Source organism: Helianthus annuus, chromosome 5 (genome assembly GCF_002127325.2).
Source record: "Helianthus annuus cultivar XRQ/B chromosome 5, HanXRQr2.0-SUNRISE, whole genome shotgun sequence".
Lineage (NCBI taxonomy): Eukaryota > Viridiplantae > Streptophyta > Magnoliopsida > Asterales > Asteraceae > Helianthus > Helianthus annuus.
This window is the reverse complement of record NC_035437.2, coordinates 100,256,073-100,281,312: the sequence shown is the minus strand read 5'-3', so window position 1 is coordinate 100,281,312 and position 25,240 is coordinate 100,256,073. Positions and strand designations below refer to the sequence as shown.

Here is a 25,240-nt window from a genome sequence, read left to right as displayed (position 1 = left end):
CCTTGAACCCAGCTCATATCAAGAAGCTATCAAGGATAGTAATTGGGTGAATGCCATGAATGAAGAGCTCAGTGCTCTTCATAAGAATAATACTTGGTCTATTGTCGATCTCCCTAAAGGAAGAAAACCTATAGGCTGCAAATGGATCTTTAGGGTTAAATATAAGTCCAATGGAGAAGTTGAAAGGTACAAAGCTAGGCTGGTAGCTAAAGGGTTCAACCAAAGGGAAGGTATAGACTTTGATGTAACCTTTTCTCCCGTCGTAAAAATGGTTACCATTAGATGTATTGTTAGTTTGTCTGTTCAAAATGATTGGCCACTTTACCAACTTGACGTTAATAACGCGTTTCTCTATGGAAACTTAAAAAGAGGAAGTGTACATGTCTATGCCTGAAGGTCTGAATAACAGTCATCTTAATAAAGTGTGCAAACTAAATAGATCCTTGTATGGTCTAAAGCAAGCTCCACGAATGTGGAATGAAAAGCTTGTAAACGTTCTCTTAAAAATGGGTTTTTATCAGTCAAAATGTGATTATTCCATGTTCATAAAATCTGATGGAAATGTGTTTATTGTTATGTTAGTCTACGTAGATGATATAATCCTAACTGGTAATAGCAAACAAGAAATTGAATATGTGAAAGGCCTATTACAGTCTGAGTTTAAAATCAAAGACTTAGGTCTTTTAAAGTTCTTCCTTGGGATTGAAGTCATTAAAACTCAAGAAGGAATATGTTTGTCTCAAAGAAAGTATTGTATGGATTTATTGAATGAGTTTGGTATGAGTGGATGTAAACCTGTTTCATGTCCTATTAAAGCAAACTATGTTATTACAAATCTGTGCAAAAAGGAAGAAAATAATTTTGTTAATGTTAATGATTATCAAAGACTGGTTGGGAAACTGATTTACTTATCTAATACCAGACCCGACATAGCTTATGCTGTTCATTTTCTCTCTCAATATATGCATAAGCCAACTTTGGCCCATTCTCAAATAGCATTCAAGTTGTTGAGGTACTTGAAAGGTGCTCCTGGCACTGGTCTAATGTTTAAAAAGGGTGATGAATTTGAATTATCTGCTTATGCCGACTCTGATTGGGCTAAGTGCATTGATAGCCGAAGGTCAGTTACTGGATTCTGCATATTTCTAGGAAACTCTTTGATCTCTTGGAAAAGCAAAAAACAAAGCGTAGTATCCAGATCTTCTGCTGAAGCAGAATACAGATCTATGTGTGCTGCCTTATGCGAAATCATGTGGCTAGTCAATATATTACAAGAGTTACAGGTTAAAGTCACGTTGCCGATTGAGTTAAGATGCGATAACACTGCTGCTTTGTCCATAGCGGCAAACCCTGTCTTTCATGACAGAACCAAACACTTTGAAATTGGCTTGTTCTTCCTTCGTGAAAAAATCTCCTCTGGAATGGTTAAAACGATTGGTGTCTCCTCCTCAAATCAATATGCGGATCTTTTCACAAAAGGATTACAACCAGCGGATCATCTCAAAATGTGTAAGTGTTTGGCTCTCACTAATCTATTTAGTATTAAAACTGGGGGGGGGGGTGTTAAAGAAATTAACACTTTAGTTTTAATACTCCTCCGTTTACTTTTTACTTTAACTGGGTTCTTTTTTATTTCAAGGTTTGGGCCATTTACCCATTTCTCTTGCTGCTGTGGGCTGTGTCGGTGAAGGCCCATTTGGGGTTCCGGTTTGCTGTGTTGGTGAAGGCCCTTTAGGGTTCCTTGTGCTTTATATTCTGCTGCTGTCCTTGGTCGTTGCATGACACAATCATTTGTCCCTTTTATCTACTAGCAGCTCCTTCTTTTACTGTTTGTATTTCCCTTTCTCTTACAAGTTATTCGTAAGAATCTTAGGGTTTTGTTTACATCATCACGTTGACATCTTCACTTGTATTAGTCAATCTGTGATGACCAAATCATTTGTTCTCTGATCTTCGATTGTAATAAACATACCTGGTGTTCATTTGTGGTTCTTATCTTGAGCTTCTGACAGATATGAAACAACCTGACACTTATTTCAGTGAAACAAAATAGCTTTCAACTCATGCCTTAACGAGCACAACGTGATGGGAGCGACATCCCTAAGGGCATGTTTGGCTAAGCTTATTATAGTTAGAAAGGACTTTTGGAAAAGGACTTTTGAGAAAAGGACTTTTTGAAAAGGAGTTTTTAAAAAAAGTGTTTGGATTAGCTTATTGATGTAAAATGACTAAAATGGGCATTCTTTTAGATATAAGGGGGTAAAGAAGGGGTATATTGGTAATTTGTAGTTTGAAAAGTTAAAAGTTGGCCAAAAAGTCACAATATTGTGACTTCTTGAAACCTCCTTTTTCTTCTTTGCAAAAAGCTATTTCTAAAAGGACTTTTGGCTTAGCCAAACACAAAAACAACTTATTGGCTTTTTGATAAGTCAATAAGCCAATAAGTTGTTTTGAAAAGCTTAGCCAAACATGCCCTAAATGTCATCTTTGGAGCATGTTAGTTTAGTATGGCCAATTGTATACAATCTTAAAAGACAAAGTCGGTGGATTTTCCACCGGCTTTGCTTTCCAGCCCCTGTACTTTAACAATATTGCAATTTTAGCCTTTTTATTTTGGTACCTTTAAAATATCATAAAATGGCAAATTTAGTCCCTAAATCTTCTACTTTGAATTTCCAAAACTACAACCTCATCTTTCAGACTTTGCTAGCACCAACCCTCTACTTTGGTTTTCAACCATCATCCCCTTAGCTCTTACACAGTTACGCCACCAAAACCTTTTCTTTTATATTTCCACCAACACCCCCTCATCTTTTACACATTTTCGCCACCACCCTTATACTTTTACACTGTCTTTTTTAGAGTTTGCTTTTTTACCCCTTGCATTATTACTGAGGGTATGTTTGGTAAAACTAGCTGGTGGCTGAAAGTTGGAAGCTGGTAGCTGGTGGCTGGAAGCTGGTAGCTGTAGCTGGTAGCTAGTAGCTGTAGCTTTTTAGATATATTTTGTGTTTGGTAGAGTAGCTGGAGCTTTTAATAAAATGTATAAAATTACCAAAATAGACATAACTAAAAATTTAGAAAGTTGGTGCATTAAAAAGTTCCTTATTTTTAGAGGTTAAATTAGTCAATTTTTTCCTAAAAGCTTGTAGCTTCTTCTAAACGCTACTACTAGTAGCTTTCAACCAAAAGCTTCAAGCTCCTAACCTAAAAGCTTAAAGCTCCTTCAACCAAACAAGACTTTTTATTGAGTATGAGCTTTTTCTTAAAAGCTTAAGGGTATGTTTGGCAAAAATAGCTGGTGGCTGAAAGCTGGAAGCTGGTAGCTGGTGGCTGGAAGCTGGTAGCTAGTAGCTGTAGCTTTTTAGATATATTTGGTGTTTGGTAGAGTAGTTTGAGCTTTTAATAAAATGTATAAAATGACCAAAATGGACATAACTAAAAATTTAGAAAGTTGGTGCGTTAAAAAGTTCCTTATTTTTAGTGGTTAAATTAGTCATTTTTTCCCTAAAAGCTTGTAGCTCCTTCTAAACGCTACTAGTAGTAGCGTTCAACCAAAAGCTTCAAGCTCCTAGGGTATGTTTGGCAAAAGTAGCTGGTGGCTGATAGCTGAAAGCTGGAAGCTGGTGGCTGGAAGCTGATAGCTGTAGCTGGTAGCTAGTAGCTGTAGCTTTTTAGATATATTTGGTGTTTGGTATAGTAGCTGGTAGCTGTAGCTTTTTAGATATATTTGGTGTTTGGTATAGTAGCTGGAGCTTTTAATAAAATGTATAAAATGACCAAAATAAAATTTAGAAAGTTGGTGCATTAAAAAATTTCTTATTTTTAGAGGTTAAAATAGTCATTTTTTCCCTAAAAGCTTGTAGCTCCTTCTAAACGCTACTAGTAGTAGCGTTCAACCAAAAGCTTCAAGCTCCTAACCTAAAAGCTTAAAGCTCCTTCAACCAAACAAGACTTTTTATTGATTAGGAGCTTTTTCTTAAAAGCTTAAAGCTAGAAGCTCCTAAAAGCTTCCGTATGTTTGGCAACGAGCTTTTAGGAGCTTTTAGAAGCTTCAAGCTTCAAGCTTTTAAGAAAAAGCTCCAAGCCTAATAAAAGCATTGTTTGGTTGAAACAGGCTTAAAGCTTTTAGATTAGTTGAAAAGCTTTTTTTTTAAACGCTGGTTGCAGCAGCGTTTAAAGAACCTACAAGCTTTTAGGGTTTAAATTCCATAAATAACCTAAAATCCTAAAAATCCAGACCGTGCTCCTCCCTAGTTCTCCGACGACTGGCCAGATCACCAGTGGACCAGGACTCTTCTCTGATATCGGCAAGAAAGCCAAAGATCTGCTAACGAGAGACTACATATCGGAGCCGAAGTTTTCTGTTTCAACCAGCAGTGTTTCCGGAGTTGTATGTATCGATTCCACTTGTTTTTGTTATATGATGCTGTGAAATTTGAGTATGGATTTAAGGTGTTTGTTAGGGTTTTTAGTTGATATTTGATGCGTTTGACTTTTAAGGTGATTTTGATTTGTTATGTTTGTGATCTGATTGATTGTTTTGATAGGATGTGGTTGTGATGGTTTTAGGATGATTGGCCAAAATAGCAAAGGTTTTAGTGAAATTAGACATTAATTAGGCTGGAAAAACCTTAGCAATAGGTTTGAAATTAGACATTAATAATTAGGCTTGACTTACCTCAAGTTTGATGATTGGATTTAGGTCGTAGTTAAGTGGCAGGAGGTTGATGCTGAGAGAGATGTTTCCAGCAACACAACTATCAACTCATGGAATCAAGGAATGTCTTGTCTGCGGACACATAAGATCCACTTACACAGATATCAGGACAAAGGGTAATATATGGCATTTGTTTGTTTCAGGTTGTTTCTTAGGAGAAATTGATGGATTTTCATGTTCTTTTCATGTTTAAAAGATACATAGAATGGTTGTGAGAGGAGCAAGTTAGGCAGGAGAGTTGTGTCACATCTACTGGTAATTGGGGTGTTCTTACTAGTATTGTTTACTTTGCATTTATTACTTTCCTAGAAACTTATTTTTGGAGTTAGCTAACTAAGTTTAGATTAGAAACTGAAATCAGACCGTAGCTGGAACACGGTTATATAAAGTACTGTTGTGTATGTATAAACATGTATTCATACCGAATGAAAAAGGATTTAGATTGAGCCATGTAATATCTGGGACCTAATGATAGTTATTTGAGTTCAGGTGTGCAAACAGGAAATGTTGTATCTTTTTATATAAGAATCTTGTTAGCCCAACCTGTCTAGGCAACAAATCATGCAAAGATTCTGAAGTTTATGCCTTATAAACTCTATTACTGGTACTATTACTCATGGCAGTTAAAGGAACATAGATTTTTAAGAATAGTTAATCCCATACCCGACCCATACCCGCGAAAATTCTTAGGCCACAGGGTGTGGCATCACGCCACCCCGCCACCTCACCTTTTATAGCGCCCCGGGGTGCCAACCACCATACCACCGCTGTTAAGAGGGGGGCGCTAAAGGCTCTCCGCCAAGGTGCTAACGAACGTTTTTTTGGCTTGATCGAGGCATTTGGTCAAGATAAGGGGGCGTTATGGCATTGAGGGGATTTTAAACCATTGCATGCAAGTTAAAGGAAGTGGCTTTAAAGCCCCCTATGTGACGTGGCGTTGACGTGGCGCTTATGTGGCGTGAAACGCCCCTCGTGACTTTATACCACACCCTCCAGCCAAACAAACATTTATCAAAGTTCCATTATTTTTTTTTATCTTTTCATTATTTGTTGATGTTGTTACTGTTTGATATGATTTCTACAGAACACATGAACATGGAGTAAACAACTTTATGTGACAAGTGGAATGTAAAGAGAAAGTTGTGGAGCAAGCAAAAGAAGCAGCAACACAAACTAGCTTAGATATTCTATTGAAGTTGGATGAATGTAAAAATGCAGCGCACCATGAGAGGAAACAACAGACAATTTTTGTGAATTGTGTCATCTTCACTCGACTATAAACTGTATTTTGCATATAATAGAATGTATTTTTGTTTCTTTTGTTTTTTTAAATTTTGTCTATTGTTGCCATTAAAATTTACAAATATAATTCTACAAATATAACTTAACGACATAATCATTTAATGCCATAAATTCTACAAATATATATGTATATATTTAACGTATATGCGGAATAGAAACTTCTACGACTATTTCCCGTTGAGTGGAATAAAGGATTAGAAACCCGGAAATAGTGGAGGTTCCTAATAGACATCATAATTGAATCTTATATCAGTTTGGACACCTGGCGCAACGCACGGGCATTCCCACTAGTATATATATATATATATATATATATATATATATATATATATATATATATATGTGTGTGTGTGTGTGTGTGTGTGTGTGTGTGAGAGAGAGAGATTACGTTTAGTATTATGTTTTTTTAGTTATGCCTATTTTTGTCATTTTATACATTTTATTAAAAGCTCCAGCTACTCTGCCAAACACCTAAATATCTAACCAGCTTACAGCTACTAGCTACAGCTAGCAGCTTTCAGCTTTCAGCTAACAGCTACCAGCTTTCAGCCACCAGCTTTCAGCTAGTTTTGCCAAACATACCCTAAAAGCTCCATGCCAAACATACCCCTAAAGCTAGAAGCTTCTAAAAGCTCCATGCCAAACATACCCTCTATTTTTACACCCTCCCAACTTTAAAAAAAATTGTAATTGTAACCCCTAGACTACAACTCCTACTTTTCCAATTGCCAATGCATTGTGTTTTAGGAAATCTATTAGGGTGTACGGGGCGCAATCAGTGAAGGCATCGGTGAAGCCTTTCCCTGATCGGGAACACCGCCGCCATCCCCGCGGGGTCCCGAATCGGGGTGGCTTTTGGGTGTGGGCTTGCCGAATGGATTTGCACGCTGAACGAGAAAGGACCGTTTACCAACGGTCGGATTTTTTAAAAAAAAAAAAATCAATTTTTTTTAAAACAATATATATACTAACCAATCTTAATTCATTTTTTACCACATTCACAACAAACCAACACCAAAATTCTCAAATTTATATCTTTCAAACACAAAATGGATGCCAAGTTCCCGTTTCTTTCTACCCTACCCGACTTTCCCGACGATGGAGATGCGTCGTCAAGCGATAGTAGCTTAGTTTTCTTCCAAAATCTCATCCAACAAGCGGAGCTACTAGACACGGCATCGTCTAGTAAAAAAAAATATGTCCGTCGAGATCGTGTGGGGGGCCACGAGACACTCATGGCCGATTATTTTGATGAAAATCCAAAATTTAGTGAAGATACTTTTCGTCACAGGTTTCGTATGTCCAAGTCTTTGTTCCTAAAAATTGTTAGTGACGTGGAAGCGTATGACGAGTGGTTTCAAGAAGGCTTAGACGGGAGAATGAAGAAAAGCTTTACACCGTTGCAAAAGGTTACTTCGGCAATTAAACAACTTGCAACCGGTAACCCACCAGACGAGGGGGACGAGTATTTAAATATGTCTGAAAGGACCTCTCGTGAGTGCCTTGAATATTTCTGCGATACGGTTTGTAAAAGGTATGGCGGTGAATTTATTTTTTTTTTCTAGTTCGAATGTTTTTTTTAATTTAATGAAATGTCTTTTTTTTTTTTAATTTAATGAAATGTCTTTTATTTAATTTAAGGTATGGCGGTGAATTCCTACGTAGACCAACGAGCCACGACATCGCGCTATTGTATCAGGCTCATGAGGATAGGCATCACCTACCTGGTATGTTAGGGAGTCTGGATTGTACACACTTCGTCTGGAGAATGTGCCCCACAGAATTGCGTGGACAATACATGAGAGGCGATCATCAATACCCGACGGTTATGTTAGAAGCGGTAGCGTCTCAAGATTTGTGGATTTGGCATGCTTTTTGTGGGCCAGCGGGTTCACAAAACGATATCAACGTGCTGCAACAATCTCCGTTATTTCTTGCTCAACGAAATGGAACGGCGCCAAATTGTCCATTTCAAGTGAACAACCATTTATACAAACGCGGGTATTATCTTACTGATGGGATCTACCCTACCTGGTCCGTGTTTGTGAAGTCTTTTCCATATCCACACGACCCGAACGAAAAAAAATTCAAGAGGCAACACGAGGCCGCAAGAAAAGATGTGGAACGGGCGTTTGGTGTGTTAAAGTCGAAGTGGGGAATACTAAATCGTCCAATGCGTTCGAAAACGGTGAAAAAAATAAGGTCCATCGTGTATACGTGCCTTATTTTACACAACATGATTATAAAAGACGACGGAAGGGCGATAGCACCGGTTCATATTCAAGATCCTCCAGTCGAACCCGTCTTCGATGATACAGCCTATACGGAGCTCATTGACGAAGACACGCATTGGAGGCTAAAACACGATCTCGTTGAGCATCTCGGAAGTTTAGATTTGCCTCACCTTGAAGTTGATTCGGACGAGGAGTAGTTTGTTTTTATATTTTTTTAGGTTGAATGTATCTTTTTTTTCTAGTCCGAATGTTTTTTTTTTAATTTAATGAAATGTCTTTTATTTAATTTTTATTTTTACTAATCTTTTTTTAATTTATAAAACATGCATTATTTTAGAATAAAAAAAAAAAAAAAAACAACTCACCTAATAGGTGAGTGCCGCCATCAAAACAAGGTATTAGGGGAGTGTATTAGGGGAGTTGACGTGGCGCTATCTGATTGGATATGTGTAAGATGGGGGACTCACCTATTAGGTGAGCACCCCTTACACCCTTATGCATTGTGTTTTACACTTTGTGTCAACCTTTGTGTTTTAAACTTTTTTTTTTGTAATTGCCTTTTACGCACTGCGTTTTACTAATCGTGTTTTGTCTTACCATTTGTTTCCATCCGTCGCGTGCCGTCGCAACACGCGGCTGGCAAAATACTAGTTATCCCCTAGCATTCAACATAAAAAGACAAGTATGTCTCGGTCAACAACTAACGGTTAACTAACTTACTCGAGAGATTCAGTTGTTGAAATTGTGCAACCTAAGAAAAGACAACATGTGAACCTAAGAAAAGACTAACATGTAATATGGTGTAAATTACATGGAATCAAATTGTAGTTTACTCAAACCTGATATAAACTTTCAGGTTCAGCTTTAGCAGGAGAGGAGCACCAATTCTCCTGTGTTCACCATGTGGATCTTGCGATTGAAACCAAGCAGCAAACATCTACAATATCTGAATTACTCAACACAACCAATCCACAATCATTTCATGGTGGACTACCTCGTCAATTCTGTAGGTTTCTCCAAAGACCAAGCACTCTCCGCTTTACCAGACCTAACTCACCTGAAATCCACCCAAAACCCCGACTCTGTCCTCCATTTCCTCAAACATCAATGCTGTCTCGACAATACCCAGGTCAGAAACATCGTAAGCTATCGCCCTAAAATCCTAACCACCTCTGTCCATAAAACCCTAGCCCCCAAATTCACGCTTTTACAACAGTTAGGTTTACGTTTACCCGCCCCCGGTTTAGAGAAGCTCGTTAAACAGAGTAATAATTTCTCTAGCAACCGCTTAGGCGCCAATGTTAGCTTTCTCAGGGAATTACTGGGTGGCTGTGATGACAAAGTAAGCAAGGTTATTCAGAGATCATGGTGGATGTTATCCTCCAACTATGCTCACAAACTGTCATCCAGTTTGCTAGTACTCAAGAAAAATGGGTTATCAGATGATAAGATCCAGAGTATATTGCTAAAGAACCCTGCTTGTCTTCTGCAAAACCCTCAATGGTTGGAAGCAACCATTACCAAAGTTGAACCTGTACTGGGTGTTCCTCCTGAGTCTCCGAGATTTCTCGATGGTCTTGAGATTATTATTTCTTTGAGTAAATCAACCTTGGATATGAAATTTGGAATCTTTAGAAGCTTTGGTTGGTCGGATTCGGAAATACTTACAATGACTAAAGCTTTACCTTTCTGCTTGAGAAGTTCGGAGGCTCGAATTCAACTTTCTTTGAATTTTTTCATGAATGAGCTGGGTTATACGCCTGCGTATTTGGCAACTCACCCTAAGTTGTTAGTTTACAGTTTGGAGAAGCGGGTTATGCCGAGAACTCAAGTGTTAAACGTTTTGAGAGAGAACAAGTTGTTGAAGAAGAATTTTTCACTTTGCTCCATTGCTGCTCTTTCTGAGGAGAAATTTTTAAAAGATTTTGTGTTGCCGTATCGTGAATTTGTACCTCATTTGTTTGAAGCTTACACCAAAGCTACTGGTCATCAAGTGACTTGATTTTCAATATCTGGTAATGATCATTTAAACTTAGGATGACTGTGTATGCTTTCTTGATCTTCTTATGAATTTTGGTTTTTTCATAGTCATGTGTTGCTTCACTGTTGGTAATTGAACTTACGAAAATCTTTTATTTGGTATTGCATCACGGTAAAGTGACTATAGGCTATTAAAGGTATAGGAAACTAAATTAAAGATATCTGCTTAAGTTCAAAATAGCTTATTCATAGTAAGTGTAGCTTTTCTTTTCACAATAAAAGTTTTTTTTTTTTTTGGGATATTGGCCTCAATCCCTACTAGACGTCATTGGCCATTGGCTGTCCCACGTTTTTTTATTCACCCTGACAGTCCATAGTTGTCAATAGCAAGCGAAGCGATCGCTATAGCGCGCTACGTAGCGTATAGGTCTAAGCTCGCTATTAGGGTTGTAGCGATAGATAGCGATAATAGTGACAGTTTATTTATTTTTTGTCTTTTTAATATAAATAGCAATTAAATATAGCTATAAAATAGCTGGATTTTAGGTTTTTGTTTAAATATACATGTAAAACAGCATATATACGAGGGTATTTTGATATAAGATACATATAAAAAAAATTCTAGTGTATCGCTATTTATAAAATAGCCACCCGCTATTTATCGCTATTCGCTATGTGGCATACAGGTACCTTATCGCTATTTGTCGCTATTCGCTATTAACAACTATGTGACAGTCCCACCTTTCAACTATTTTTCCTCCACCGGTCCTTAGTTTAAAAAACTTAACTCCGTTAAGTTTTTTTTTTTCGAATTACAAACTGACGTTTTAGGGCTTTTGATCAGAACGAGAATACGAGTCGAATGATGTAAAACTTACCTTGAAATTGTGCTCCAAACGACGAACACGGTGCTTCAATTTGGGTGTTTAAACTTCCAATTAACAAAAAGCAAGTCGTTTGGAGCACCGTTTGGAGGTAAGTTTTACATCATTGAACTCGTATCCTCGTTCTGATCAAAAGCCCTAAAACGTCAGTTTGTAATTCAGAAATAAACTTAACCCTGTTAAGTTTTTTTAACTGAGGACCGGTGGAGGAAAAATAGTTGAGAGGTGAGACTGTCAGGGGGAATAAAAAAAGGTGGGACTGCCAATGACCAATGACGTCTAGTAGGGATTATTAGAGGCCAATATCCTTTTTTTTAAAGATCTCTCATTTATGTTTCTTATTTGTATTCTATCATTGTGTTTCACTTTGTATGGTTGTAGTAGAACCTATAAGCTGATCAAGTGGGTGTTTGTTTTATTTTGGTGATCTGAATGAGTTCAATTATGGTTTGGTTAAACTCTTACTTTTTGTTCACTTGATCCTCTACACAGTCGGGCGTCCAAGGCTTGATGCAAAACTACCATCGAGCCGGGGGTCTCACTGGAAACAGCCTCTGTATTCCTACGGGGTAGATGTAAGGCTGTCTACATTTTACCCTCCTCAGACCCTACCTTAGCTTTGCTATTGGTGGGATTTACTGAGTATGATGATCCTCTACACAGTAACTTTTTGTCAAATCTTTTCATGTGGCTGGAGTAACGATCATGCTATAGTGATTTATACTCTTTTATGTGGAAGTTGTACACTACTATGTGGTTTTTAGTTTGTACCTATGTGCCATAGAGCATAGTGTGGAGATTATAAGCTTATTTTAGAAGATGGGAGATGTTATTACTAGTTTTTTTTCTACCTGAATTGAAGGCAAGTCATTTCTGAATAGACAAAGCTGGAGAAACCATGCTGTGCATTTAGCAATGAAAGTTGTACACGATTTATTGCCTCCAGTAGTGTTGTACATTCCAATACTTTTTGTGGTTTTGAATGTGCAGGAAGAAAGAGATTAAAGATGATATATGATGTGATGATAGCTTTGCAAAGGCTATGGAGATTCCTTTTAAAGTCGTGAATAATATCACGTGTCACTCTTAAAAAAAGCAACGAGAAAATAAAGGTTGCTGTTAAAGTCGTTCGCTTGAACACCTTTCAATCGCTACGGCAACATGGGACGAATTCAAGATTCCTTTTCCTCTTTTGAGTTTTGAGGATGAAGCATTGTCACAATGTAATAATAGTTTTAGTCAAATAATGTCAAAGCGTAATAGATAAGGGACCGTCGGTCAGATATCAAACGACCAACAATATTTAGATGATTTAGCATAACACCTGCCAAGTGGGCTTTTAAGTATACGGTTCAAAAGTTTTCTTGTATAACTTGTCTCAAATGAAAATTTAAAGTAGGTTTGTCATCAACATACATCATCTCTAAAACAAACCCTGGTTAAGAAAATTCATTAATCTCAAAGACTAGCAGTTCCATCAAGGGATACGGATACTAGGTGGGTCCCATCAGATGGCGCGGCTAGTGACTGGATGGCATTAGTGTGTCCCCTCAAAGTTTTCACACACTCACCAGAAAGACTATCCCACATCCTCACTTTACCATCCACACACCCTGTAGCCATGACAAACATGTCACACCTTCCTGAATTATATTATATATACATTTCAACATCAGTACTAAAATTCCATGATCATAGATCGAACAATAATAGACAGACCTCATGTTCACATGTGCAACGGGCCAAAGAGTGTTGTAGATCCCAGATTATAAGTTTCTGATCCATGCTCCCTGTTGCAACCCAAGTAGAACTACCATAAAATCAAAACCAAATGTTAAACTCATTTTTCGGCTGATAAATCAGTCAAAACGGCAATTTCCTACCTAGCTGAGAGCCCGATTTGAATCTGAATGAGAAGCTAGAGAGCTAACGACCTGCGGACCAAATTAAGATAAATGTTAAAATAATATAATAAATTAAAAAATCAATCATTGTTAAATTATTACTCAAACCTTCCCAGTTGCAATATTCACAATGTGAACAGAAGAACCATCTTTCGAGCCGGTAAGAACAAGTGACGAGTCAGCGATTATCGTCAGACATGTGAGCCCTTCGGTTTGCACCTCTTTGAGGACATGGTCGAGGACAGATCTTCGTGGAGACGTAGGATTAAGGTTAAAGATTTTTAGGAGTTTGGCATGGTTTTTAGCTTAGGCTCCTATCTTATGAGTTTTTTTTTCAGTTTCTATGAGGTGTGATATAGTTTTATATATATATATATATATGTATGTATGTATGTATGTTTTCACCTATTCTCGGTGTCGTAGTTTTACTAACAAGCATTTACTTATTTATCCGTTTATTATTATTTTTATTTCTATCTTTTGTAGTAGTGGCGTGCTTATATATGTTTTTTTAGAAGCTTATGTCTTGGTTATGGTTTTTGGAGCCGGGGGTCTCACTGGAAGCAGCCTCTCTATCCCCTGGGATAGAGGTAAGGCGTGCCTACATCCTACCCTCCCCAGACCCTATCAATAGCTTCGCTATATGTGGGATTATACTGGGTATGGTTGTTGTTGTTGTTGTTGTATGTGAGCCCTTCGGTGTGATAATAGTGACCTTAAAAGAAGAACAATTTGACAACTAGTTAAATTAAAATCCTTTAACGAAAACTAATTATGCACTTGACTTATTTCATAATACAAACTACAAACCTTTTACAACATGGATGTTCTCTCCAGTTCTTGGGTTCCATACCCTCAAACTTGCATCATCAGAGCCAGTACAAATTGTTTTCCCTAAGTTAAAGAAAAACGACTGTTAGAATAACAGAATCAAGAAAACCAAAATCTATAGAAAGCAAAACAATCATACGGTGCTCCTGCAACCGTATACAATTCACCTATGAATAAAAGAAAAGTTTGTTATGTTACATAAATTTCTCAGTATAATTATGCACAAGTAGCCGAAATTAAATCTTTAATTCAAAATCACGTAAACTAAACAGCCCTGATAGAGAAAAGATAATGAGCTCACCGGTATGACCAGTAAATATGTGAAATGAATCATCAGCTTCACCTGAAATAGACAACTTACAAAATAAAAAAATAAAAAAAGTAGAAACTAGTGAGTCTGACTACCGAATAAAGTGTAGAAAAAACATAAGAATATGAAGTTTTATAAAGTGTTGACAAACCAAAAGCTTCAGCATCAGAATCTGCATCAGGAAGATCTGAAACAACGAAGGGAAACAAGTTTAATGGAATGTGGATGTGAAAAGGTAAAAAAAGAAACTAAAACTACCTTCTTCATCGACGATAATTTCTTCAACAATGTCTTCCTAATCAAGAAAAACTTCGCCATGATCATCGTTTGCAGGAGCACTCATGAAAACTAATTTCCTATTAGAAGTTGAATCCCGTCGTTAAATATAAACCAAAACTAAATTCGGTATGAAAAATAGAAAAACAAACAAACTTGAGGTTGGTTAAAATTCAGCAACATGAAGTGACACATGCAAATTTAGCATAGTTTTTTCAAATGTAATACACAAGTCTCAAATCTTGAGATAAACAATTGAATGATTGGTCATTGTAATTTTACAACTAGGAATTCTAACACCATTATACACAAGAATGGAACTGGAAGCTAAATTTTATGAAAGTTCAGAAGAAAGTAATCTAATGAGTTGTATCATAAAACCCAAAGTGTAGAATGTTAATTGAACCATCCAGTTAAGAAAATTTACTAAAGCCACTAGCTTATAAGGAATTCGGAAATAACCTTTGCAGGCTGGTTAGCGTGAGGGTTTATTTGGATTTTATTCATAGACCTATATTTCAGAAATGCCCAACTTTAGTCCCTTTTTAACTAGTTTTTTTAAACGGCTAGTCCTCCACTAACTAAATAATTAAAAACTACCCCACTAGTAAATACAATTACCATACATTACCATTACCATACATTTATATAATATCAAATTTATATAATATCAAATTGCAACATAAACATGCATTATGAGTTGTACAATGTGTAGATGTGGGAGTTCTTTTGTTTTATTAGGCTAGGTGTGAGGTGAGTACCTATTGCGTTCGTTGTAATGCGTGGGTTCTAAATCGAGTTAGTTATTATTTTCAACGTTTAACGTTTATGGCTAATTTCTTCGAATTCATACGTCGCAACGGACGTGCGTGGTTCAACGATTTTACGTCAGTTTTTTGTTCAGTGATATTTTTTTACTTTTTTTATTATATTTTTACGAGTTCTTCTAATGTTGGTGGTCGTTGTTAGTGGTGTGGCATTAGTGCTGCTTGTCACGATTTTTAGAACGTATTTAACCTATTAAGTTATTACTAATAATTTGTTTCGAGTTTACCACTATACCCCTTTGGTTGACATTATGCTATTTTATGACTTTTTACACTTTGTAGGAAAAATGAACTTTATAACCAACTCCCACCCTATATTATATATAGATTACGATGAATCTGTCAAACAGGAAAAAATAGACATGGGTTCATCGTGACGCGCGAGTCCTAGATCAACTTAGTTATTTTATTGTATGTTTTACGTTTCGTTTTAATTTCTTCGCATTAACATGCCGCAACTTTAGTGTTGCTTGTCGCTGGCAGTAGTGTGACATTAGTGCTCGCCCCCGCCGCAACGAGGGGGTCCTTAATACTAGTTAAATTAAATTTGTAACATATTGGTGTTATAGTGAGTTGTACTTTAAGGTTTGGGAGTTTTCCAAAAAAAAGCTTTTGAGTTTTCACTTTTAATCCAAAGTGTTTTCATTTTTTGCGTTTTAACATCTTTTGTTTTATTTTTTTACTTTTAACAAAAAAATTCCTATCTTTGGCAATTTAACCCTAACATATTTTTATTTTCAACTTTGATCCTCGTATTTTTCATCTTTTGCAAGTTTTTCGTTTTACGTTTCGTTCTAATTTTGCGAGTGAACACACTGCAACGTGCGTGTGGGTTTCAACATTTTTTCCTCTATTTTTCCCCTTTGACAGGACTGTCACAACGCGTCTACTTTTCCCTGTTTGACAGGTTCGTCGCAATGCGCGTGGTCTTAGATCGACTTAGTTATTCTTTTCTATATTTACGTTTCAGACTAATTTCTTCGCATTATCATGCCGCAACGGGCATGCGTGATTCAACGATTTTACATATGCTTTTTTCGTTCGGTGTTAATTTTTTCCTTTTTGTTTATTTTGTTTTTATGAGCTTTTTCGGTGTTGTTGGTCGCTGGTAGTTGTGTAGCATTAGTGCTACTTGGCACGGTTTATGCCCCCGTCGCAACGCGAGGTACTTAATACAAGTTTTTAATAACGAATGGGGTGGTGGTCCATTGGCAAAGGCAAAGCCTTTAAAACACCTAGGTTGGGAAGAGGGGGTCTTGGGTTCAAGTCCCACAGACGACATGGATTAAAGAAAATACCCGTTCAAAAAAATGAAAAGGTAATAAGTATGTCGGTCTCAAAATTTAATTAAAGATTATGAAAGAGGTTTGATAAATATACCCAAGTTAAAGATTAATATACCCAAAAGTCAAATTTAGTAATGATTTAGTAATGATTAACTACTTTATTATATTATTTTATTATAAAGTTAAAAGTAATAATTATGTTTTATTATAAAGTCAAAAGTAATAATTATGTTTTTATCTTATTTTATTTTATAATACTTTTGTTACTTTTTTTATATTTTGTTATACTATTATTAGTATTAATATCAATATTAATAAATAAACAATCAAGACACTTTATTATAAATACGAAAGTGAAAAAGTTAATCATAAATAAATAACGAGTCTCTAATAAAACAGTAAACGTGAAAAAGTTAATCGTAACGAACTGAATCGATTTCAACTGAACAATATCGGTATTGGTATTTTATCGGAATCGGTACCGGTCAGTGTTGCAAAAATTGCGATTACTCGACGATAAATCGCCAACTAGTCGCTAGTCGGCCTCGTACTGAGTAATTTTTCACTAATCAGTCAAAAAATCGCTAGTCGGTCAAAGCCGCCCTAGTCGGCCTTAGTCTCCCTGGTCGGCCCATTTGAAATCCTTACAAAACAGGCCCAAGATTACAGCTTTAGCCCATTTTCCTTATCCCTTACCCTAATATGACAAAGAATTTGAGTCGGAGAAAGAGGATGAAGTAGACGAGGAGATTGAATACGAGTCAGATGGTGTCGAAATCATTGAACGCTACGGGGATGACGATTACATTTGAGCTATTTGTTAACGTTTGAATTTCGCCGCGTAGCGCATGGAGTCCCACTAGTTTAAACTAATTATGTTTTTTTATGTTATTTTATTTTATAAAACTTTTGTTACTTTTTTATATTTTCTTATACTATTATTAGTATTAATATTAATATTAATAAATAAATAATCAAGACACTTTATTATGCTTATCCGATGAACCTTCCGATCAAATGACGGTTCCGATGAACACGATAGACAGATGGCGGGTCCGAAGAACAGGAAGCGCCGACAAAGATGAAAGAAAATACTGCAAAAAAAGTGAGGTGTTTAGCTTGATTTTAAATTATGTAGTTTTTATCCTTTAATTGTGTTTTTTTAAATTATTACTGAAAAGTTTTATTCTATTTATCTAATGTTTAACAAATTTAAAATAAATTAATTGTTAAATAAAAAACAAAAAAGAAAAGTGAGGGTAGTAGCTGATGATAATATAAGTTTGGGGATGGAGGGGATGATGATATGCAGATAGTGGATGAAAAGAAAGAGGATGATCATAACATATATATAGCCTTAGATACAATCATACAATGCATAATACTTGTTTTTTAATTTTATTTTCTCGTACTAAGAACGTTAATAAAATATTAAATTGTTAAAATATTTTTATTCAACTTGATTGGTTTAAAAGTTGAATAATTGATTGGTTTAAAAGTTGAATAATTTAATAAAAAACATTTGTCAAGTCAGAGTGTTATAACAAAAATTAAGAAAACTTATTACATAAAAGTTTGATTGTATAAAAAAAACTTTATCTTCACTTAAAAAATAATATAAAAGCTAAAAACTAATGATTGTAATTAATAATTAAAAAATAAAATAGAAATGTTAGGTAATTAATGATTTGAGTAATTAACGCTAGCCATTTTCTCTCTTCTACCCACCTTTCTCTCTCTTGAAAGGTTGACTTTTTGGGTATATTTAACAACACCCTTATAAAAAGGTAATAAGTATGCCGGTCTCAAAATTTAATTAAAGATTATGACAAGGTAATAAGCATGCCGGTCTCAAAAAAATGATTATGAAAAGGTAATAAGTATGCCGGTCTCAAAATTTAATTAAAGATTATGACATGGTAATAAGCATGCCGGTCTCAAAAAAAATCATAAGAAACAATTTGCATACCTATCACACCCTGTATCTGATCAAATCTCAGTCTTAGTTCGTGTGTCTAGTCAGTTCTAGTTAATTTAGTAGTTTGTTAGAAACACCCCCTCCCCCCCCCCCCACCCCCAACAAAAAAAATTCGTCGAGTCAATTTAGTAGTTAGCTAGTCAAGTCTAGTAAACGTAATTAGAGAGTCCCGTGGGTTCGATAATCGGACTTACTTAGGCTATACTGCATTGACCCGTACACTTGCCGGTTGTGTAGTCTAAGTTTTAGAGAGTCCGTTTTTATAAATTTAACACTTAGTGTCGAGTTTAAGGTTAAAATTAGGTAATTAGTTAGACAACTTAGAGTGTCCAATTTTTTTTTTTTTTTTTTCTAACAACCTATTTCATAACCCAACCTTTATAATCTGAATATAGAATAACCGAAGACCGCAGATTGTAGCAGTTGTTGAACCACACAAGAATGGTGATGATGGTCACGTATCGAGTTCTACTCAAAAAATGGTCTTTGTATCGTAGAACTCTATATATATGTGGAAAAACACTGGTATAAATGATTCATAACAATTGTTATGGTCTTGCAGGATGCAGCCTAGGTGTTGCTCTATAACTTTGGTCTCGTCTTCTACTAAGGAAAGTGTTAGTAAATATTATCCTTAAATTTGAAATCTAATTTTAAAAACTGGAAAAATTAAATGAGCCAAACACGAGCTCGATTGGGCTCGGGCTTGAACTTGTTTAACTTATAAGAGCTCAAGCTCGAGACTGGCTCGGTTCAAGCATTGTTTATAAAGCTCGAGGTCGGCTCGGGCTTGTCTGGTTTATTATTTATTAAATAATTAAAATTAAATATAATAATTACTTTTTTATAAATTTTTATGTAAAACAATTACTACTAATGATAGGCTTGCGAGCCGACTCGAGCTCGTTTAAGCTCGACTCGTTTTGAGTTTTTTTCAAGCCAAATTCGAGTAGCTCGCAAGTAGCTCGGCTTGTTTGCACCCCTACTTAATCGATGTCATTTTTCACCTACTCTTTTATGTTATTTTCTTATTTGAATATTACTTGTTTCTGTTTCTTATATCCGCGTTGCAACTTGCAACATTATGTGGAACCTGAGGCTGCAGATCTCTTGATGGAGGCATTCTGTTTTATGATTTTAGAAGGGTGGGTCTATTCGCACACGCCATTTGTCTTTTTGCACATCCAAAGCGCCGCGCTATGGCCAAAGCGGGGCGCTTTGATCTTGGTCAACAGATGTCAGTCCTTGTCTGTTGACCAAGACCAAATAGCGCGGCGCTTTGGATGTTTTTTTTAAACAGATGGGATGTGGGTTGATGTGGGTTAGTTTGGTAGGGATTTTTGTTTGGATTAGTTTGGTAGGGATTTTTGGAGGAAAAATTTTTATTTGAGTTTTATTACATATAATTCATAGATGTTTTATAATTACGTCATTATGTCATTATTTTTATAGAATGTATATAATATAAGTTCTTAATGTTGTTTATTTTGTTAAATTAAACGAACACGTTAAATAAAATGTACAGAAAGCCATAAGAATTAAACGTAAACAATCCAGAACCAACGTGATGTAAATAGAAGATTAACTGCAATATATATATGTATATCAGTTTGTACATACAATACAAAACAAAAAGGTACAACTGAGTACATAATACATAACAAAACACTAAACAAACAAAGTAAGGTACTAATCCTCGTGCGGTGGGGACGGTGGAAGGGGAAGTGGAGGCAACCCAGCGAGCTCTCGTAGATCAACGAGCGTCTCGACGATCCAGTCAATGCGTGCGCCCTGACGTCTGAGGCGCTGGTCGAAGTCCCGAGCCACCTCACGCGCTGCCGGAGGCAGGTCAGCGTAAATGTGCTGCGGGTACTGTGGCGGCTCAGGAGCTGGCTGAACTGGTGGTACCGGGATCTCCTCGACCTGCTCCTCCTGAGCCGGATCCTCGAATACAGGCTGAGCCTGAGCCTGAGGCTCGTCCTGAGGCTGATCGAGGCCCAGAGCCTGTAGCTGAGTCTGCCGAGCGGCCTCCTGAACATGAGGAGGGCTAACACTCCAGGCCTCACCTCAATAACAACCGGGATGACCTCCGGCTGCCAAATCAGCCGTCACGACCCTTGAACCTCAGACCAACATCAAAGGTACGGGTGATCTGCATGCTAGATACTGACGCGCGGCCCAACCTGGATGACGGGATCGGATCGGACAGCAGCGGATCATGCTCGGGCACGAGCCCTAGCGGGCGTGCAATGGCGGTGATGTATGAGCCAGTGTGCAGCCGCCCGCGGAGCTGCCGGTGGTATGCTGTGGCAAAGTAATCTGCCAGGCAGGCTGCTAGATCGCAGGGCTGGCGGCGAAGTAGGCAGTATAGAAAGAAAAGGTCACTGAGGTTGACCTTCTCCCTGCTCGTACCCCGCGGTACGATAGATGACGCGATAACATGGTGCAGGTATCGGTACAAGGGGTCTCTAATGGTGGTGGCCTTTTGCCAGGATTTCCCAAAGGGAACCCTGGAAATGGCCCTCCAGAAACTGATAAGCGTCTTCCTGTCCATCATCGTAACCGCCTGCGTATATAAATCAGTATCAAGCTCAGGCTCTGTGTACAAACCTGTAAGGACAACAAACTCCCGCACACTCATCTGAAACTGCTGACCGGCGAGACGGAATGTAACCTCGTGGACTGGAAAATCCGGGTCCTCCACGTAATCCACCGGATGTGGCGCGTATGTAAACGTAGAAAGAAACTCGACCGTAAGCTCAGGGTACGAGTCCTCCATCGCTAACTGAAATAGGCGCGACCAAGGAGTATCTAGTCCAACTATATCACGCGCCCGCGCGGCCTCTCCCATGGTCTCCAGCAGCTCCCAGTCTATCCCTACATGCCCCCCAATCTCTATGGTGCGCAACCTAGCGCATCTCCCCCTCGCCCGTGACCCCTGCGGAAACTGCAGGTACGGACATGCCGGCTCTCCCTCGTCTCCCACCTCTCCCTCAGCCTCCATATGCTCAATCTCGTCATCGGAGGAATCCATCCTTGCACGTTGAAAATATAATAAATAAATAATATTATTTAAACAATTTAAATAATAAACAAATAATATTAAATATAAAACAATAAACAAATAATATTATTAAACAATTGAAATAATAAAAAAATAATATTAAATATAAAATTAAATAATAAACAAATAATATTAAATATAAAACAATAAACAAATAATATTATTAAACAATTTAAATAATAAACAAATAATATTAAATATAAAATAATAAACAAATAATAATATTAAATAAACAAATAATAATAATAAACAAATAATAATATTAAACAAATAATAATATTAAATAAGCAAATAATAATAATAAACAAATAATATTAAATAAACAAATAAAATAAAAAAAATAAACATGAACCAAAGCGCCCCGCTTTGGCCTCGGCGCGGCGCTTTGGTTCTTCGTTATGAAGAACAGTCCCAGCAAGTCGATCAATACCGCCCAAATCAAATCAAAATCAAATATTTAAGTTGAACCAAAACAATAAATGAAGTTCGATCGTACCTAATAGCGTTTGAAATCTGGAAAAACAAGATCTTCACCCTAGTGTGTGAAATCGCACCGTATATGTGTGTTTTTTGTTTGTTGATGAAATGGGGGAGAAGGCTGCCTCGCTTTAGCTATAACGAGGGGCCAAAGCGCTGCGCTATGGCCTAAGCGGGGCGCTTCGGGGCCAAAGCGCAGCGTTGTGGCCTAAGCGGGGCGCTTTGGGCCTTTTTTAAATTTTTTAAAATTGTTTTTAATTCACAAACGCGTCGATAATAGTCTAAATTTTACGTTTTTTCCATTATACATCATTTTTTAATATATATGGACTATACGTCCCGGATCAAATCGGTTACGTCTGATGTCTTATTCCGTTATATCGTATCATTTTGGTTTGAAAGCACAAGTACTCCTGTGAGAAGTGTTATGTGTATCAGCCGCCTACCGTACATGAACATGACGTATTTTTTCATTAATTGTAGTATTATGATGTATATTGTCATTTTGGGTCGTACAAGTGCGTATTGAATCTGATTGGGTCGTGTCGGTGACATTCGGTTTTTAACGTGATGTAACGCATATATTGAACAAACACAAACGTGATTATTATTAAACACATTTAACATACATCGTGAACATATGGGGTTACATTAAGGTCAGGGGCACGATACATAAGCATTTCGTACGCGTTGATCTGATCCCTGTATAATGTATGCCAGGCTGCTGCGCGCTCTGTTCTTTTCGCTGTCCAGAGTAGGTTTGGGGGAGGCATTGGATAACAACCTCCAAGCTCTACATGTATGAAATGCCCATCGTCGACGAACACAACCGCAACCACCAGGTGAGGTTCCTCAGCTTCGTTTGGCCCGCCCAGCAGAGGGAAAATTGTATCGCTCCCACGAATGTCGAAGGTGTGAACAATCACACCGTATCGTTGGGCAATAAGAAACCCCATCTCAGGCATCGTCATGTAATTTTCGATACCTGCTCGTCCCACCCCCTTGAAATCGATCCGTCTAACCAGCGCATCATAATGTCCTATGTTTTCCGGATCGAAAAACTGCCTTCAAAGCGATTCGTTCATACGTAACTCCTTTATAAGTTGTTTCTGGATCATCAAATATGAATTTTGTTTCACTCCTAACCCAACAGCCACCGATCGAAACCCACAATGACCATCTGGTTTCACGTCCTTTATTCTAACGATGTATGGATGGATCACTTTGGGGATCTGAGATGCGTAGTTGCAGATCGCTATATCCGTCTTAGGACCGAGCTTGATCATCGGGAAATCAGGGTGTAGGTTGAGCGGTTTGGTATTCTTTTCTCTTCTAGAATCTTCGGGTGATATGTACGAGCTGTGACGGGGAAGATCGTCTGAGGCCTCGACCCAAGTTTCTTCTGACGGAATGTACGAGCTTTTTCTAGCGGCTTCAACCTTTCTTTCTTCCTGCGTTTTCAATGTTGGGCGACCACGAGTTTTCTTCAGAACAGCAGGAGGTTTTTTGTTATTGTTCCCTGGATTGAGGATTTGCTGAAACTTTTCAAAGAAGCTCCTTTTCACTTGAGGGGGTGTTGGATCGATCTGTTGTTTCAATTTTTCAAATTCCGCGTCTACATCGATATCCTCTATGTTATTCCTTGCAGGCTTGAAGTCAAGCTTCTTCTAGAACACGTCTATGTGTGTGATCCGGAGTTGCTGACCTGTGGATGAAAACAAATTAGGTTGCAAAATCATAACGAGAAAGGTCAAAGATATTAATTACCATTATTTTCCAACTTTTCCAAACGACAGGCACATGGCAAACCACAGCTGGTAAAAAGTTGGCAACCACAGCTTGCACCGTAGGCTCTCAACCCGTCTTCCTTACGTTTTAGTTCCATACTCAAAAGCTCAATTGCATATATTGAAACCTTTCTGAGAATATATGCAAGCATGGGCTGATTCTTGTGGTGCGTCATCACTTTTCGGAGGCTTGTTTCAAAGCTACTTCTAATCTCGGCGTATTGTCTATCAACAACATGATCAACATACAGTACAAGTTTATCCAGTGTGTTGCGATGACTTGGAAAGTGACTTTTTAGTGTTGCATGCATGCCCTCAACCCTGTTGGTCGTAGTTTGGTGAAAGTTGATAGTTTTGTTAATCCAGCAAGATACAAACTTTTCACGGTATGGATCCAACCAGGATTTCTTCAAATAATCAAAAACCTCTAAAATTAAAAAACGTAAATAGTCAATTTTTGTTATTATATAAAATTTGAACATAATTATGTAAGAAATACCCACGTTCACGGTCATCTTCTTTCAGCTGTGCTTCAAGGTTTTCCAAGTTATACCTGTATATTTCCTCGGTCGTTGACTCGCACAATGTCCAAAATGTACGTACGAATTCTTTCCACTCCTTGTCAGAGAATTTCTTCTTGCTGTTCTTATTAATATTTTGTTGAATATGGAACCGACAAAGATACTTATGCGCTTTTGGAAAAACTTGTTCACACGCGTTCATTAGCGCAAAATCTCTGTCTGTTAAAATCACGCGCGGTTCCATACATCCTACCAGCATAGACTTGATCCTCTGCAACACCCATAGGTAGTTCTCTGACTTCTCAGTGGAAATTACCGCACAAGCAGCCGTAAACGATTTGTTTGTTGACGTCATGCCTACGACCTGAACAAATGGTAGGTTGTACATGTACGTTTTGTAGGTGGCATCAATCATTAGCACATGCGGGAAGGCACACCACATAGTGAATGATTTTTTGTGAACAAAGAAGACATCTTCAACTTCGTTCGATATCTCATTCGTGCGCATGTAATAAGTGTAATCTTTTTCGAGAATAATGTTTTCAAGTCTTTGCATCAGAGACTTACCGACATTTTTTTCGGCGTTGATCTTCTGAACATGTTGTGTATATCTTTCGAAATAAGCTTTCTAGCCGGATTGTTTTCTGTCAGCGTTCGCCAGATACTTTGGTTGGGAATATCTTGCTCTGCCAGCTCCTTAACCAGTTTTTTATCCTCCGAAGAAAGCCTTCTTGCATACGCGTGACCCTCGAAGTTTTCAATAGGAGTGTGGTTATGCTTCGCCTTCGTCACCTCGATCCTCCAAACACTTCCGGATGATTCCGAAAACCCGATCATCTCGAACGGGCAGCCTATTTTC

At 37.5% G+C, this 25,240-nt stretch overlaps 2 protein-coding genes and 1 long non-coding RNA gene across 3 annotated transcripts; all 3 read left to right on the top strand.

Moving 5' to 3' along the window:
* Positions 1-506: 506 nt before the first annotated feature.
* LOC110943335 (uncharacterized mitochondrial protein AtMg00810-like) lies at positions 507-1,782 on the top strand. The gene is made up of 2 exons (XM_022185086.1): positions 507-1,509; positions 1,640-1,782. Exons 1-2 carry the CDS (start codon positions 507-509, stop codon positions 1,780-1,782), a joined length of 1,146 nt encoding a protein of 381 aa, XP_022040778.1.
* Positions 1,783-4,045: 2,263 nt separating this feature from the next.
* On the top strand, positions 4,046-6,052 carry LOC110940804. Its single transcript, XR_002593562.2, has 2 exons — positions 4,046-4,393; positions 5,805-6,052. It is a non-coding gene; the product is annotated as an uncharacterized LOC110940804 (long non-coding RNA).
* Positions 6,053-9,002: 2,950 nt separating this feature from the next.
* Positions 9,003-12,466, top strand: LOC110940805. Its single transcript, XM_022182373.2, has 2 exons — positions 9,003-10,271; positions 12,111-12,466. Exon 1 carries the CDS (start codon positions 9,158-9,160, stop codon positions 10,256-10,258), a length of 1,101 nt encoding a protein of 366 aa, XP_022038065.1. The 5' UTR covers positions 9,003-9,157; the 3' UTR covers positions 10,259-10,271; positions 12,111-12,466.
* The last annotated feature ends 12,774 nt before the right edge of the window (positions 12,467-25,240 follow it).

Excerpts from the sequence above, each read along its gene's own strand:
- LOC110943335 (XM_022185086.1), top strand. The coding sequence starts at position 507 with ATGGGTTTTTATCAGTCAAAATGTGATTATTCCATGTTCATAAAATCT. Across the intron at positions 1,510-1,639 it reads AGCGGATCATCTCAAAATGT|GTTTGGGCCATTTACCCATT; the intron begins GTAAGTGTTTGG and ends TTTTATTTCAAG.
- LOC110940805 (XM_022182373.2), top strand. The coding sequence starts at position 9,158 with ATGTGGATCTTGCGATTGAAACCAAGCAGCAAACATCTACAATATCTG.